General features: G+C 45.0%; 1 protein-coding gene and 1 pseudogene across 1 annotated transcript; one reads left to right on the forward strand and one right to left on the reverse strand.

Moving 5' to 3' along the window:
* Positions 1 to 17,526, forward strand: part of LOC137346015 (nuclear factor 7, ovary-like) — a 133,882-nt pseudogene that overhangs the window by 45,063 nt on the left and 71,293 nt on the right.
* LOC137346319 (probable G-protein coupled receptor 139) lies at positions 763 to 5,178 on the reverse strand. The gene is made up of 2 exons (XM_068009810.1): positions 5,064 to 5,178; positions 763 to 1,673 (listed from the first exon to the last, which is right to left on the reverse strand). The coding sequence occupies exons 1-2, from the start codon at positions 5,176 to 5,178 to the stop codon at positions 763 to 765; spliced, it is 1,026 nt and encodes a 341-aa protein (XP_067865911.1).

Below are 17,526 nucleotides of genomic sequence, written 5' to 3' on the forward strand. Positions count from 1 at the left end.
GGGGATTACCCTGCTGTATGTATTCAGGGATTTTCACAGACTCTCCTCCAGGCCCTACACCCCTCCCTATCCCTGTAACCTCTACCTGATGTACACTCATCCCTATCACTGTAACCTCCTGCAGCCCCGACAATCCTTCGAGATCTCTGTGATCCTCTATTCTGGCATCTTCTGAATTCTCTAACGATCCCCACCAACACTATCGACTGACTTGGGGTGGGGGGAGAGAGAGAAAGAGTCAGCAGTGGGGGAATGGAGGGAGACAGACTGAATAAAGTATTTCCAAAAATAAACCAAGTAATAACAATTAGCTGTCATTTACATAGAGGTTTCGATAGAGGATCTGGATCGGTGCAGGCTTGGAGGGCCGACGGGCCTGTTCCTGTGCTGTAATTTTCTTTGTTCTTTGTTCTTTGTCATGAGATGATTTCCAGCATGTGTGGCATTTTGCTTTTATAATAACAGGTTTTATTTTCTGAGCAGATGTGAGGAGATGAAAATGGAAGCAGTGGAAGCTGAGGTGAGACTGTGGCTGCTGTTTCCCCTACTGTCCTTCAGGGGCGCTCTGAAACCATTCCTGCCCCCTTCTGTCTGCTCCTCCAAAGGTCACCTCTTGCCTGCCACTCCGCTGCTCTTTGGTATGTAGCTGCCACACCCGGCCTGTGTATTTCGGGTCATCCAGCTGAAGGTGACTTCTTTCCTATTGGGGATGAATATTCCATTCATGGACTGGAAACACTGGAACCCGCCTCTGGGCTGCTCTCAGTTGTTTTGTTTTTTCATTAATTGAATAATTGATGTAACTGGATATTTCACAGCACTCTTGACCTGCTCTCTGAACTTGGACTGAGTCACCACATAAATAAATGTGTTTGTGCAGCAACTTAAGTTCAACAGCATCCATCCGACTTGTTGAAATATATATTCAGAATGGGTGTAATCCTTGTGTTCTATTCCTGTAATGTTATAATAAAAGAATTCTATAACATACACCAACCACAGAAGTATGAAGTTGCCGGATATGGTGAAGAGTAAAATCACAGACTTCCTTCTGCTCTCCATCTCTGGGTCACTGTGATTCTCTCCCTTGCTCTGACCCCTCAGTCCCTTACGGACTCGACTGGTCACTAAAATGTGTCTGACTGTCAGAGCGTTGAACAACAGGATTAAAGCAAATGGGATCAATGGGGTTAAAACCATATCAAACTTGTCAAATCCCACCCATCCAGGCTCTGTATAATAGCTTGGCTTCATATAACAGCCCCACGGTACATTGTCGATTAGCTCTGCAGGTTCATATGTAAAGTAGAAGGGAACATTTTCTAAACAGAGCAGAATGCAGGTTGTTGCTAGAACCACAGCCGCAGTTTTCTTGGTGCAGTATTTAGTTTTCAGCTTCTGGCAACAAATGGCCACAAATCGATCAAAGGTGAAAGTGACGGTGAACCAGACAGAACATTCTATGGCTGCAAAACTAAGGACACCGATAACACTACACACAGGGGTGATGTACAGGAAAGATCCCTGGAAATAATAAGAACTGATCTGCCACAGTATGATCTCAGTAATGATGACCAGTCGATCCGACGTTGCCATGGCCACCAGGTAGCGAGTGGTGCAGGTGGAGAGGCCGCACTTTCCCCGGGACAGGATCACAATCGCCAATAAATTAACTGTAAGAGGGAGACTGGAAATTACTGATCAAACATTCTCTGTGTCTGATCCAGACAGTAAGGGCAGGATATTAGCACCAAAAACAGGGGGTTTGGGGGCAGGTCAGTGGTTAAAATTTAAAAATCTCAATTCCGACCCCAATTATGTCCTTCCTGTAATATGGTGACCAGAACTGCACGCAATACTCCAGATGTGACCTAACCAGCATTTTATACAGTTCCAGCATTACATTCCTGCTTTTGTCTTCCATACCTCAGCCAATAAAGGAAAGCATTCCATATGCCTTTTTCACCACTCTATCTATCTGTCCTGCCACCTTCAGGGACCTGTGAACATGCACTCCAAGGTCTCTCACTTCTTCTGCCCCTCTCAATTTCCTCCCATTTATTGTGTATTCCCTCGCTTTATTTGCCCTCCGCAAATGCATTACATCACACTTCTCTGGATTGAATTCCATTAGCCACTTTTCTGCCCACTCAGCCAAACCATTTATATCATTCTGGAGTCTACAGCTATCCTCTTCACTATCAAGTATTTGGCCAATTTTTATGTCATCAGCAAATTTCCCAATCATGCCTCCCACATTTTAGTTCAAATCATTAATATATACCACAAACAGCAAGGGACCCAGCACTGAGCCCTGTGTAACACCACTGGACACAGCTTTCCATTCGCAAAAACATCTGTTGACAACTACCCTTTGTTTCCTGTCCCTGAGCCAATTCTGGATTTAACCTGCCACATTCCAATGTATCCCATGGGCTTTCATTTTACCTACCAGTCTGCCATGCGGGTCTTGTCAAATGCCTTCGTAGAATCCATGTAGACCACATTCACTGCACTATCCACATCAATCATCCTTGTTAGATTTAGATTTAGATTTAGAGATACAGCACTGAAACAGGCCCTTCAGCCCACCGAGTCTGTGCCGACCATTAACCACCCATTTATACTAATCCGACACTAATCCCATATTCCTACCACATCCTCACCTGTCCCTATATTTCCCTACTACCTACCTATACTAGGGGCAATTTATAATGGCCAATTTACCTATCAACCTGCAAGTCTTTTGGCTGTGGGAGGAAACCGGAGTTCCCGGAGGAAACCCACGCAGACACAGGGAGAACTTGCAAACTCCACACAGGCAGTACCCAGAATTGAACCCGGGTCGCTGGAGCTGTGAGGCTGCGGTGCTAACCACTGCGCCACTGTGCCTCAAAAAACTCAATTTACTTGGTAAGACATGACCTACCCCAAGCAACTCCATGCTGACTACCCCTAATTAATCCGTGCCTTTCTATGTGGTCGTTTATTATTTTTATTTATATATTTATTTAGAGATACAGCACTGAAACAGGACCTTTGGCCCACCGAGTCTGTGCCAACCATCAACCACCCATTTATACTAATCCTATACTAATCCCACATTCCTACCACATCCCCACCTGTCCCTATATTTCCCTCACACTTACCTATACTAGGGGCAATTTATAATGGCCAATTTACCTACCAACCTGCAAGTCTTTGGCTGTGGAAGGAAACCGGAGCACCCGGAGAAAACCCACGCAGACACAGGAAGAACTTGCAAACTCCACACAGGCAGTACCCAGAATTGAACCTGGGTCACCACCGAGGTCAGACTGACTGACCTATAATTATTTGGCTGATCCCTCGCACCCTTTTTAAACAATGGTGCAAAGTGCACAGACCTCCAATCATCTGGTACCTCGCCTGTATCTAGTGAGGATTTGAAGATGATCCTCAACGCATCCATTATTTCCTCTCTGGATTCATTTAACAACCTGGGATGCAATCCATCCAGCCCTGGTGATTTAGCCACTTTCAAGGATGCCAGACCCTCTAGTACTTCCTCTCTCATTATGCTTCTCGTATCTGATATTTCACACTCCTCCTCTTCAACTACAATGTCTGCATCAATCTTCTCCTCTGTGAAGACAGAGGCAAAAAACCCATTAAGCACCCTGACCACATCTTCTGCATCCATGGATAAGTTCCCTTGTACATTTCTGATGGGCCCTAACCTTTCTTAATGTGCTGGTAATACCTGCTCATAATTTTTCATGTCCTCTCTTTGCTTTTCTAATTTCCTTTTTTACTTCACCCCAGCACTTTCTATACTGCTCTAGGCTTTCTAAAGTATTGCAATTTTTTTGATTGTCATTAGCTTTCTTTTTCTGTTCTAATTTACCCTGTAAGCTTCTAGGTAACCAGGGGGCTTGAGATTTGACAGTACCCTCCATTATCTTTGTGGGGACATGCCTACACTGTGTCTGTAGTATCTCGCTTTTCAATGCCCCCCACAGGTTTGCCAGTGGTTTTCCTTGTATCCAGTCCACTTTCACCAGGTCACCTCTCAATTTCGTAAAATTTGCCTTCCCCCAATTTAATACATTTAATCCTGTTCTGTCTTTGTCCTTTTCTGTTATTATGCGAAAACTAACTGTATTATGGTCACTATCTCAAAAATTGTCACCCACTGTTACTTTCTCCACTTGCCCAGCTTCATTACCAAAGACTAAATCCAGAATTGTGTCCCCTCTCATTGGACTTGCTACATGCTGGCTCAAAAGGTTCTCTTGAACGAATTTGAAGAACTTTGTCCCCTCTGTGCCCTTCTCACTGTTTGTATCCCAAAGACACAACAGACCCAGCAGAGGTGTTGGCACAGTGGTATACAGTCTGGAGGGAGTTGACCTGCAAGTCCTCAACATTGTCTTGAAAGCCAATTAAGTCTCATGGCATCAGATCAAACATGGGCAAAGAAACCTGCTGCAGATTAACACCTACCGCCCCCTCTCAGTGATGAATCAGAGCTTCTCCATGTGGAACACCAATTGGAACAAGTATTGAGGGTTACAAGGGCACAAGAATGTACTCTGGATGTCTCTCTACAAGAGTTGCTTTGTAGCACCGCTACTGACCGAGCTGGCTGAGTCCTAAAGGACATAACTGTTAGACTGGGTCTGTGGCAGGTGGTGACGGAACCAACAAGAGAAAAAAACATACTTGACCATATCCTCAGCAATCTGCCTGCTACAGATGCATCTGTCGATGACAGTATTGCGAGGAGTGACCACCGCACAGTCCTTCTGGAGATGAAGTCCCATCCTCACATTGAGGATACCCGAAATCGTGTTGTGTGGCACTACCACCATGCTAAATGGGATAGATTTTGAACCGATCTAGCAATGCAAAGCTGGGCATCCATGAGGCACTGTGGGCTCTTAACAGCAGCAGCAGCATTGTACTCAACCACAATCTCTACCCTCATGGCCAGGAATATCCCCCAACCTACCATTACCATCAAGCCGGGGAACCAACCCTGGTTCAATGAGGAGTGCAGGAGGGCATGCCAGGAGCAGCACCAGGCATACCTACTTGTGTGCCAAAAAGCGAAAGCAGCATGTAATATACAGAGCTAAGCGATCCCACAACCAACGGATCAGATCTTAGCTCTGCAGTCCTGCCACATCCAGTCATGAATGGTTGTGGACAATTAAACAACTAACAGAAGGAGGAGGCTCCATAAATATCCCCATCCTCAATGATGGGGGAGCCCAGCACATCAGTGCAAAAGACAAGGCTGAAGCATTGCTTCCATCTTCAGCCAGAAATGTCAAATTGATGATTTATCTCGGCCTCCTCCTGAGGTTCCCAGCATCACAGATGTCAGACTTTAGCCAATCTGATTCACTCCACTTGATATTAAGAAATGGCTGAAAGCACTCGATACGGCATAGGCTGTGGGTCCTGACAATATATCGGCAAGAGTACGAAAGAATCGTGCTCCAGAATTTGCCACGTCCGTAGCCAAGCTGTTCCCGTACAGCTACAACACTGGCATCTGCCCAGCAATGTGGAAAATTGCCCAGGTATGTCCTGTACACAAAAAGCAGGACAAATCCAACCCGGCCAATTACCACCCCATCAGTCTACTCTCGATCATCAGCAAAATGATTGAAGGGGTCGTCAATAGTGCTATCAAGCGTCACTTGCTCAGCAATAACCTGCTCAGTTTGGGTTCCACCAGAGCCAGACAGTGCCTGACCACATTCCAGCCTTGGTCCAAACATTGATAAAGACTTGAACTCAAGAGGTGAGGTGAGAGTGACTGCCATTGACATCAAGGCAGCATTTGACCTAGTGTGGCATCAAGGATTCTGAGCAAAATTGGAGTCAATGGGAATCGTGGAGAAAACTCTCCACATGTTGAAGTTATACCTAGCATAAAGGAAGATGGTTGTGGTTGTCGGAGGTCAATCATCTCAGTCCCAAGACATTGTTGCAGGAGTTCCTCAGGGGAGTGTCCTCGACCCAGCCATCTTCAGCTGTTTCATCAATGACCTTTCCTCCATTGTAAGGTCAGAAATGGGGATGTTGGATGATAATTGCACAGTGTTAACCACTATTCGTGACTCCTCAGATACTAAATCATCCCATGTCCAGAGGCTGCAAGACCTGGACAATATCCAGGCTTGGCCTGATAAGTGGCAAGTAACATTCACTCTGCACAACTGCCAGGCAATGGCAATCTCAAACATGAGAAAATCTAACCCTCTCCCCTTAATGTTCAATGGCATTACCGTCAGTGAATCCCCCACTATCAACATCCTGGAGGTTACCATTGGCCACAAACTGAACTGGACCAGCCACATAAATGCTGTGGCTGAAAGAGCAGGACAGAGGCTGGGAATTCTCTGGTGAGTAGCTCACCTCCTGGCTCCACAATGCCTGTCCATCATCTGCAAGACACAAGTCAGGAGAGTGATGGGATATTCTCCATTTACCTGGATGGACGCAGCTCTAACAATCAAGAAGCTCGACACCATTAAGGAAAACGCAGCCCACTTATTTGGCACCCCATTAACAAACATACCCTCCCTCCACCACTGATGCACAGTGGCAGCAGTGTATATCATCTGCAAGATGCAATGCAGCAACTCATCAGTGCTCCTTCGCAACGCCTTCCAAACCTGCAATCACTACCACTTAGAAGGACAAAGGCAGAAAATGCATGGGAACACCACTATCTGTAAGTTCCTCTCCAAGTTAGTTACACACCATCCTGACTTGGAACTATATCATCGTTCCATCACTGCCGCTGGGTCAAAGTCCTGGAGCTCCCTTCCTTACAGCACTGTGGGTGTACCTACCCCACATGGACTGCAGCAGTTCTGGTCACCGCATTATAGGAAGGATGTGGAAGCTTTGGAAAGGGTGCAGAGGAGATTTACTAGGATGTTGCCTGGTATGGAGGGAAGGTCTTCCGATGAAAGGCTGAGGGACTTGAGGTTGTTTTCGTTGGAGAGAAGGAGGAGGAGAGGTGACTTAATAGAGACATATAAGATAATCAGAGGGTTAGATAGGGTGGATAGTGAGAGTCTTTTTCCTCGGATGGTGATGGCAAACATGAGGGGACATAGCTTTAAGTTGAGGGGTGATAGATATAGGACAGATGTCAGAGGTAGTTTCTTTACTCAGAGAGTAGTAGGGGCGTGGAACGCCCTGCCTGCAACAGTAGTAGACTCGCCAACTTTAAGGGCATTTAAGTGGTCATTGGATAGACATATGGATGAAAATGGAATACTGTAGGTCAGATGGTTTCACAGGTCGGCGCAACATCGAGGGCCGAAGGGCCTGTACTGCGCTGTAATATTCTAATTCTAATTCTAAGATGGCAGCTCACCACCACCTTCTCAAGGGCAATTAGGGATGGGCAATAAATGCTGGCCTCCCCAGCGACGCCCACATCCCATGAACAATTAAAAAATAACCCTCCCCGTCCCTGCCTGGGACCAATTTCTAGGATGGGAGACCCCTCCCCGGGGTTGAGGATCGAGAGACAAGCGATCTGGGATGTCACCACTCTTTCCCCCTCCGGAGATGATGATTGGACACCCCCCAATATCAGGCATCTCCCCCTAAACACCGGGGTCAGCATTTGGACCGCCCTGGTCCTGAGGCCTGCTGCAGAGTCCGCCCTGCCCGAACGGAAGACAAGCCTGTCAATCAGGCTGACGTCAGGGTGGGGAACCTGTCAAGGATAAAAGAGACAGTCTGTGGAGTTAAAACTCTGAAACTCCACTCCTCACCGATGTCACTCACCCCTGTTAATATCCAGGAATAAACATTGGAGTAAAAACAAAATCCTGAAACTGCTGTAAATCTGATAAAAATAGGAGAATGTTGAAAACACTCAGCAGGTCAGGCAGCATCTGTGGAGAGAGAAACAGAGTTAATGTTTCAGGCTGACAGGCTTTCATCAGAACTGGAAGATATTAGAGATTAACAGTTTTAAAACAATCATGTAGTCAGTGAAAAGTGGGGTATAGGGGGAGGAAAGAACAAAAGAGAAGGTCTGTGATCGGGTGGAGGGCAGGAGTGATTCAATGATAAAAGAGATGATGGTGCAAGGTGAATGGGACAATTAAAGAAACAGAGGATGGGTCCAGAGGAGGTGTAACTGGTGACAGCAGAATAACAGAGGGAGAGGGGAGCATGGAAAATCTGGCAAAGAGGAGAAGGCACCAGTGACCTGGAAAAGTGATGGAGAATGGTGGGTAGACCCCAGGGGTGTGAACCAGCCTGCCCGCTGTGAAACAAGAGGGGATCCTCACCCCAAGCAACACCCCACACCCCCTCCACTCCCAGTGACTCTGGTGTAGCCATCCTCCATTACCAGCACAGTCCGTCTGGGTGGGAGGAAGTATAATCAAGGCAGCTGTGGGAGTCAGTGGGATGATAGTAGATATTGGTGGACAGCCAATCCCCTGAAATGGAGAAGTCAAGGAAGGGAAAGGAAGTGTCAGAGACGGACCATGTGAAGACGAGGGACGGGCGGAAATTCGAAACAAAGTTGATGTAATTTTCTCGTTCAAGGTATAAGAAGGAAACAACACCAGCACAGTCATCAAAGTATCAGAAAAATATGTGAAGGAGGGGAGCTGAGTGGGATTGGAACAAAGAATGGTCCACGTATCCTACACAAAGGCAGCATAGCTAGGACCCATACAGCTCCCATAGTGACAACATCAGAGTGTGGAATATCCCAATGTTTACACCCGAGGTCCACACAACTATACTTTGCAACAGGATCCCTGCACAGGGATCAGGATCAGGAACCTGTGAAGGTTGTCATTCACAGAACAGAGCCGGTGAGGAAGAGAGGAATTCCAGTGGGAATGGTGAGTAAATGAAAAAAATGAATAAATTCCAAATCGGGCCCTCGGAATGTCCCAGCAGGAGATGGTGGAGGGAAACTGGCCGGGAATCGGCCTCATGGTGTCTGTCAGACAAGATCCCATCCACTGTGAGTTTAAGGAGAACTCAGGTTTACTGGACTTTGGAGCAAAGAGGGGCAGACTGACATGGACAGAAATGTAAATGGAATTCTGCGGCACAGCTCTGAGCTCAGAAGGAAGGAAGTCTCATGTGTTGTGGGACGGTCGGGGCCAGAATGACCCAGTGGATGAGGATATAGAGCCGAAAGAAGGGAGTGAGATTTCTGAGGGGAGAAACTAAACTGTCAAATAATAGTGAAAAAATTAAAGGAGAAACTTCAAAACAAAGTAGAAAGTGGGAAGATATTTGATAAAGTAATCAGAGAGAGCAAACTCTCTGGTTCAGAAGGATTACATCCACAAATACTAAAAACGAAATATGAGATCGCAGAGGCATGATTACCTGTTCATTAATAATCATCAGAACATCGAACAAGTCCAAAAAACTACAGACCAGTTAGCATAATGTCAGTGATCGGAAAGATAATGGAATCTTTATTCAAAGAAGTAACAGAAAAACATCCAGAAACACTCATATAATGAAGATTAGTCAGCACATATTACAAAAGGAAGGTCATACTTGACCAACCTTATTGAATTCTTTGAATAATATCAGAAAGAACGGATAAGACTAATATAGATGATGTAATATCCATTTATTTTCTCAAGGTCTTCGATAAGGGACCATACAGCAGACTCATAACTAATCTCAGAGCAATTCGAGTTCGGGGACAAGCAGCAGAATGGACAGTGAGCTAGCTACAGAAACAGAAAACAGGGAGTAGGGATTAAAGGTATTTCCTCAGATTGGTGGAAGGTGGGAAGTGGTGTTCCACAAGGATCAGCGCTGGGAACATTGTCATTCACCATTTACAGAAACAATATGAACTCGGGAAGCAGAAGCAGAATTTGAAGATTTGTAGACAATCAGAGTTGAAAATAAAGTTAAATACAGAGGAAGAATGAAACAAAATACCTGAAGAGATTATTAATAATAATTCGTTAACTTGCAAAATGGACATTTAATTGGAAAATGAATTTCAGTTGAACTATGTGTGAGGTGCTGAATTTTGGTTGGAAGAATAAAGTTCCCTAATATTCCTTGGAATATGAGCCTCTGAATGGGGTCGAGAGGAAAAGGGGTTCAGGGAGACAGATCCACAAATCATTTAAAGCAGCAACACAGGTTAACAGGGCTATAAAAATACAAACAAAGCACTGGAGTTCATTTCTAGAGGAATGCAATTGAAAAAGAAAAGAGCTGATATTAAACTAATATAGAACCTTGGTTATACAACACTTAGCGTACTGTGTACAGTTCTGGTCTCCATATTACGAAAAGGATATTGATGCACTGGAGAAGGTGCAATTGTTTTAACCAGAATGATACCAGAACTGAGAGAAGTGTACTATTTATTTCATTAACAGTTTACGAATTATATTATTTACTGTCCTCGGTCTGATCTCTGTATTATGAAAACCTGATATGTCTGTTCCTCAGTTATAGGTGTCTCTCCTCACAGGGACACACCTCACTGAGCTAAGGGCAGAGATTGGTACAGTTTATGTGTCAGGAATCTGAATCATAGATAAGAATTGATCCGTCAAACCATAATCAGTTACAGCAGTGGACGATTCAATAAACACAGCCCAATATTCATCCTGTGGAATAGATAGATAATAAAATTCACCACTCATGACCCACAGATTCTCAGGACCATATTGGGGGAAGGGGATTAATTATCACTCAAGTAACTGATGTATTTATTGTGTTACAAGGGTTTTATTTTTGTATTAAAAACTTATAATTCTGTGTGTTTTAAAAATTGAAAAAGGATTTTCAGTGGACAAGGACACCTGCAAATAGCTCAAAGTTTTGGATGTTGACTTTATATAAAAGAATAAGAAAGCAAGCAGTTTGAAGGAAGCCAGCCAGTGGTTTTTACCTCCTCAGAGCAACACTGTGAATGACAGGGGAGATACTGTGTCTGGTCATGTGCTCAGCTCAGGAAGGTTTACTTTAATTTTGGACCCTTTTAAAAACCAATCAATTGGACAAAGAGCAGGCATTTTGTAATTTGTTTTTTTACCTGCCTGGAGATCAAACTGGAAGACCCAGAAAAAACCTCTCTCTGTAAAGGAGACTTGCATCTCTTGAAAAGAAACCCTGTATTTGAAAGGTCGTAGATTCCTCTTGCTTCCCGACTCCGAAGAATTCCTGCATCCAGTGTGGTTCCTGTTTCCTTCTGTGTTTTGGGAAATCCTGGAATCTGGAGAAAGCTTCGACTGCTCTCCTGCTGCTGAGAGTCCGAAGCAGACTTGTTGCTGCAACCCTGCTGAAATACCTATCTGCCACTGCCTTTAGCTGAATTGACTTGAATGCCTACCCATCACAGACTGTTCATCAACCTCGCCTGGAGAGACTTCACATCACATCCGACTATTTGACTCTGGTACACATCACCCAACCGATGTTGTCCCTCTAAAACAATTGCAAACCCAAAATTCTTTCTCCCCAGTTAACCGGTTTTTCTTTTTAAAAGTATGCCTGTGTGCATGAGGGCTTAGGAAATAAGGAGATTTTCATATATATAGATTTATCTCATGAGTGGTTCAGACTTTTTTTCCAATTACTTGTTAATATTGTCGTTTAAAGAAACTTGGTTGATGAGCTTTATTCTGGGGGAGAAATAGAGAATCTAATTGCCTATTCTTCGGTAGGTGGGAACATTTATTGATCTGGTGTGACCCGTGGAGAAGTGGGACTGAATTAATAGTGCATTTCTCCCACCTCGGTCATAACAATAGCAACTCAGAGTAAGAAACATCATGATACAGAGGATGAGAATGCTGTAACAGTGCTGTCCTGCTATTTAAACATCAGTAACAAGTTAACGTGTTGCTGTTGGAGCAGTTCAAAAGGAGACAGAACAATATCAATACATTTCAGTTTAGACACTAATTACCAAACATCAGCAAAAACACTTTGCAATCAATTATATTGTTAAAACACAGAGGTAGCTTCATGGAATGAAGAGACCAGATACCTGAAACAATGATTTCAAAATAGAACTGGGTTGTACAACTGTACTCAATACAATTCCACAGTGACAGATTCTCCCAGTAATACATGCCCACTGGGATCAGGTGTTCCACTCCAGTTAGTGACCCACACTCATTTTAATTGTACACTGACTGATGCTCCCACTAATACCTTCACTCAGAGAGTTACCTTCACTGAGGTCTAATTCTGCATTACACGATATTCCACTAAATACAATAACTTGATAATTCAGAGAGCCTGTCTGTTACCTGCAGAGATTTATTATCAGCTGATACAATAGAATAAAACTGCAGAGATAATTCAGGATATTTGATGTCAGGAAATGATATCACTGATATCATAGGGCGGCACAGTGGCGCAGTGGTTAGCACCGCCGCCTCACAGCTCCAGCGACCCGGGTTCAATTCCAGGCGCTGCCTGTGTGGAGTTTGCAAGTTCTCCCTGTGTCTGCGTGGGTTTCCTCCGGGTGCTCCGGTTTCCTCCCACAAGCCAAAAGACTTGCAGGTTGGTAGGTAAATTGGCCGTTATAAATTGCCCCTAGTATAGGTAGGTGGTAGGGAAACATAGGGACAGGTGGGGATGTGGTAGGGATATGGAATTAGTGTAGGATTAGTATAAATGGGTGGTTGATGGTCGGCACAGACTCAGTGGGCCGAAGGGCCTGTTTCAGTGCTGTATCTCTAAACTAAAACTAAACTAAACTGATCGGGTGTCTTTACAACAGTGACCACGAAATCAGCATTTAACATGATCAGTCACAGAGTAAAATCAGAGACCAGCTCACACACAGATTTACACAACTTCAATGATTATAGTCACTTACCAGGAACACCAATGACAGCAAGAATTGGGTAATATATTTTCAAGATACTGTCAATTGGTTGATCCATTTTCTGCATGAAGTTATGTGTCCCTTCGTGCTGCAGACAATCTCTCTGTCTTAAGCTCTGAGGCGACACATTGCCAGAGCCTGTAATTTATACCCTGTGGGATTTCCCCGGGGATATTGAGGTTGCAACATTGTTCAAACGGTTTTTTAAATTGAACAAACAGGTTACGACATCGAGTTCAGTCTGTGTTGTGATAGAACATATTTATTTCTGAGATTGAACTGGAAAACTCGAAAGACTGGACAATTCTGATCACATTAATTAACTAATGAAAATTTGAAGCTGTATTCTTCCAGCAATGCGGTTGTTCTTTCAAACACCATCAGTCCCATCTCGAGATCTCATGTTGTTTCAGTGATGATCTTCACTCGACTGTGGTTCGGGTGGTGAAGAGCAGATTGTGGCCATCGTCCATCTGGGCCTTGAGCTGCAGGCTTTCATTGTAAAGCACAGAGAACTGGGAGTGCAGGCAGTGAAACTCTGGGGAGTCCTTCACCATCTCACTGGCAAGAGTCTTCAGCTGTTCCTGGGGAGGGGAGAGTGGGGAGGAGACACAGGACAAGGACAGGGTTAACCAGAGAGAGAGATTCACTACCCACCAGAGAGAGAGATTCACTGCCCCACACCGTGTCTGACCAATCAGAGTAAACACAGGAACACGAGGAGGCTATTCAGCCCCTTTGAGCCTGTGATAATGGGACAGGAGGAAGCCATTCAGCCCCTCAAGCCTGTCACACAGTGTTAGGAAATCCTTTAAAACACAATTATACAATTCCTCATGATTCAGGATCTCGAGTGTGTTGTCCAAAAGCAAGTTTATTATTCAGACACCAATACTAAATACACGATCAGCACTAATAAATATTACGGTTATACAATAGATTCAAACAACCTGTTTCTTGCAAATCCAGGGTGATGAAACTTGTGGACGTTGTCCCACCAGCTGTCCTGTGTGTTCTCCTGATGTTGCCCCTCCATCTATCCTGTGTGTTCTCCTGATGTTGTCCCTCCAGCTGTCCTGTGTGTTCTCCTGATGTTGTCCCCCCAGCTGTCCTGTGTGTTCTCCTGATGTTGCCCCTCCATCTATCCTGTGTGTTCTCCTGATGTTGTCCCTCCAGCTGTCCTGTGTGTTCTCCTGATGTTGTCCCTCCAGCTGTCCTGTGTGTTCTCCTGATGTTGTCCCTCCAGCTAACCTGTGTGTTCTCCCGATGTTGTCCCTCCGGCTGTCCTGTGTGTTCTCCCGATGTTGTTCCTCCAGCTGTCCTGTGTGTTCTCCTGATGTTGTCCCTCCGGCTTTCCTGTGTGTTCTCCTGATGTTGTTCCTCCAGCTGTCCTGTGTGTTCTCCTGATGTTGTCCCTCCGGCTGTCCTGTGTGTTCTCCTGATGTTGTTCCTCCAGTTGTCCTGTGTGTTTTCCTGATGTTGTCCCTCCAGCTGTCCTGTGTGTTCTCCTGATGTTGTCCCTCCGGCTGTCCTGTGTGTTCTCCTGATGTTGTCCCTCCAGCTGTCCTGTGTGTTCTCCCGATGTTGTCCCTCCGGCTGTCCTGTGTGTTCTCCTGATGTTGTTCCTCCAGCTGTCCTGTGTGTTCTCCTGATGTTGCCCCTCCAGCTGTCCTGTGTGTTCTCCCGATGTTGCCCCTCCATCTATCCTGTGTGTTCTCCTGATGTTGTCCCTCCGGCTGTCCTGTGTGTTCTCCTGATGTTGCCCCTCCAGCTGTCCTGTGTGTTCTCCCGATGTTGCCCCTTCAGCTGTCCTGTGTGTTCTCCCGATGTTGTCCCTCCAGCTGTCCTGTGTGTTCTCCCGATGTTGTCCCTCCAGCTGTCTTGTGTGTTCTCCTGATGTTGTCCCTCCAGCTATCCTGTGTGTTCTCCCCATGTTGTCCCTCCAGCTGTCCTGTGTGTTCTCCAGATGTTGTCCCTCCAGCTGTCCTGTGTGTTCACCTGATGTTGTCCCTCCAGCTGTCCTGTGTGTTCACCTGATGTTGTCCCTCCAGCTGTCCTTTGTGTTCTCCCGATGTTGTCCCTCCAGCTGTCCGGATTGTTCTCCCGATATTGTCCCTCTAGCTGTCCTGTGTGTTCTCCCGATATTGTCCCTCCAGCTGTCCTTTGTGTTCTCCTGATGCTGTTCCTCCAGCTGTGCTGTGTGTTCTCCCTCCAGGAAAGGACTGTCTCCTGATATTTCTGTCCCTTTTCCTAGTGAGTTCTATCACATGATGCTCAGAATGTGTATTGAACTGAGTTCCTACTCACTCAACCTTCAGACTTGCATAATGGCTGTCTTGATGTCTTAACTTTTGATCAGTTAATTTTACAAAAGGACCAGGATGCCCCAGACAATCCCAAATAGTTAAGTGATATTGCTTGGGTGCTTCCATTGTTCTGGCTAATATCCAATACTCGCACCTTGACATGGGATGTAGCCAACATGTCTGCTATAGTTGCTACTTACATTGTTCTGACACAAATCCAAATTCTGATAATCAGATTAACTTTAGACTCAGGCAAATTCTAACATCTTCCCTCATGAACCTTAGTTTTTAAACACTGGTTCATATATTTTGCGTACATCTCGCAGCCTGATCACCTCGAGTCAACAAACTTACAAATTACACAGCACCAACCTATCTACAAATAATTTTACAGACTCTACTAATTGTGTCTGAGCTTTGTATACTCATGGGGAGCCTCTAAAATGCCGCCATTAGTAAGCAAGGCTTTCCGGACTTACAGCTGATCCTCCAACCGCTGACGCACGCTATATCTATGTGTCCAAGCAATAATGACAGTGATGGTCAACACATCTGGAACAACTAAGAAAACATAAGATTAATTAATCTTATTGACTTGATTGACTTTTTTGAGGAAGTAACAAAGAGGATTGATGAAGGTAGGGCAGAGGATGTGGTCTACATGGATTTACGCAAGGCATTTGACACGGTCCCACATGGCAGTGGTCAAAAAAATAAAAGCCCATGGGATATAGGGACATGTGGCAGGTTGGATCCAAAATTGACTCAGTGACAGGAAACAAAGGGTAGTAGTCGACGGATGTTTTTACGAATGGAAGGTGGTTTCCAGTAGTGTTCCACAGGGCTCAGTGTGGGTCTCTTGCTGTTTGGGGTATATATTAATGATTTGGATTTAAATGTGGGAGGCGTGATTCAGAAATTTGCTGATGACACAAAAATTGTCCGTGTAGCTGATAGTGAAGTGGATAGCTGTAGATTCCAAAAAGATATCAATGATTTGGTTGAGTGGGCGGAAAAGTGGCAAATGGAATTCAATTCAGAGAAGTGTGAGGTAAAGCATTTCAGGAAGAAGTGAGGGAATAAATGGGAGGATATTGAGAAGGGTAGAAAAAGTGAGAAAACTTGGAGTGCATGTTCACATGTCACTGAAGGTGGCAGGACAGGTAGATAGAGTGGTGAAGATGGAATATAGAATGCTTTCTTTTATTGGCCAAGGTATAGAATACAAAAGCTGGGATGTAATGCTGGAACTGTATAAAACTCTGGTTCGGCCACAGCTGGATTATTGCGTACAGTTCTGGTTACCACTTTACAGGAAGCACATAATTGCTGCGGCGAGAGTAGAAAGGAGATTTATGAGAATGTTGCCAGGACTTGAAAATTGCAGATATGAAGAAAGATTGGATAGGCTTGGGTTGTTTTCCTTAGAACAATTGAGTTGAACAAAATTAAGAGGGGTCTAGATAGAGTAGAAAGGAAGGACCCATTTCGCCCAGTGGAGAGGTCAATTACCGGGGGCACAGATGTAAGGTGATTGGTAGAAGGATGAAGGGGACATGAGGAAAAACCTTTTCACCCAGAGGGTGGTGGGTGTCTGGAATTAACTTCCAGGAACAGTGGTGGAGGCAGAAACCCTCAATTACTTGAAAAGGTACCTGGACATGCACCTGAAGTGCTGTAACCTGCAAGGCTGTGGACCAGGTGCTGGAAGGTGGGATTAGATTGAACGGCTAGTTTTTTGGCTGGTGCAGACACGATGGGCTCAATGGCCTCCTTCGACAACATAATTCTTCTATGGTTCTATGACTCTAAAGCATACGAGTCCAGACGGATTGACATTATATATCATTTCCCACCATTTGTGGTTTTGGTTCCTTTCTCGATATCTTTATTATCCTGCTGAATACGAACCAAATGTTCTTGTGAGGTAGTTGCACGTTGAAGGATTGACTTCAAACTAAGTGAAAGTGGGGAATCAGGTGACCAAAGTGGACACTGACCTTCGGGCTTCCTCCTGAAGGGGCAGCTCCAACTGCATTTCTGTTACATTGTGCAGGTGAACTGCCAACAACAGATTTCCTCCGACTTTGACCGGTTCAACTGGGGAGAGGCAGAACATGAGGGTATTAAAGCGGCAGAGGGTTTCCCCGTGGTGTAGGTGTGAGGCACTGGTTGTAACACAGTACCTTCCCCTGTCCACATAGGCAGTTCTATCGGCGTATGGTGACTGTGCAGTTTGGAGAATGATCATTCAGTGTGAACCCACACGTTGGTGTAGTATGCTGGTACACTTCACACCTACAGAACCTCTCGTTTCCAATTTGTCAGCAACACTCCAAGTCTGAG

This window comes from Heterodontus francisci, chromosome 29, assembly GCF_036365525.1.
Source record: "Heterodontus francisci isolate sHetFra1 chromosome 29, sHetFra1.hap1, whole genome shotgun sequence".
In the NCBI taxonomy this organism is placed as follows: Eukaryota; Metazoa; Chordata; class Chondrichthyes; order Heterodontiformes; family Heterodontidae; genus Heterodontus; species Heterodontus francisci.

Excerpts from the sequence above, each read along its gene's own strand:
- LOC137346319 (XM_068009810.1), bottom strand. The coding sequence starts at position 5,178 with ATGACTGGATGTGGCAGGACTGCAGAGCTAAGATCTGATCCGTTGGTT. Across the intron at positions 1,674-5,063 it reads CACACAAGTAGGTATGCCTG|TTAATTTATTGGCGATTGTG; the intron begins GTGCTGCTCCTG and ends TCCCTCTTACAG.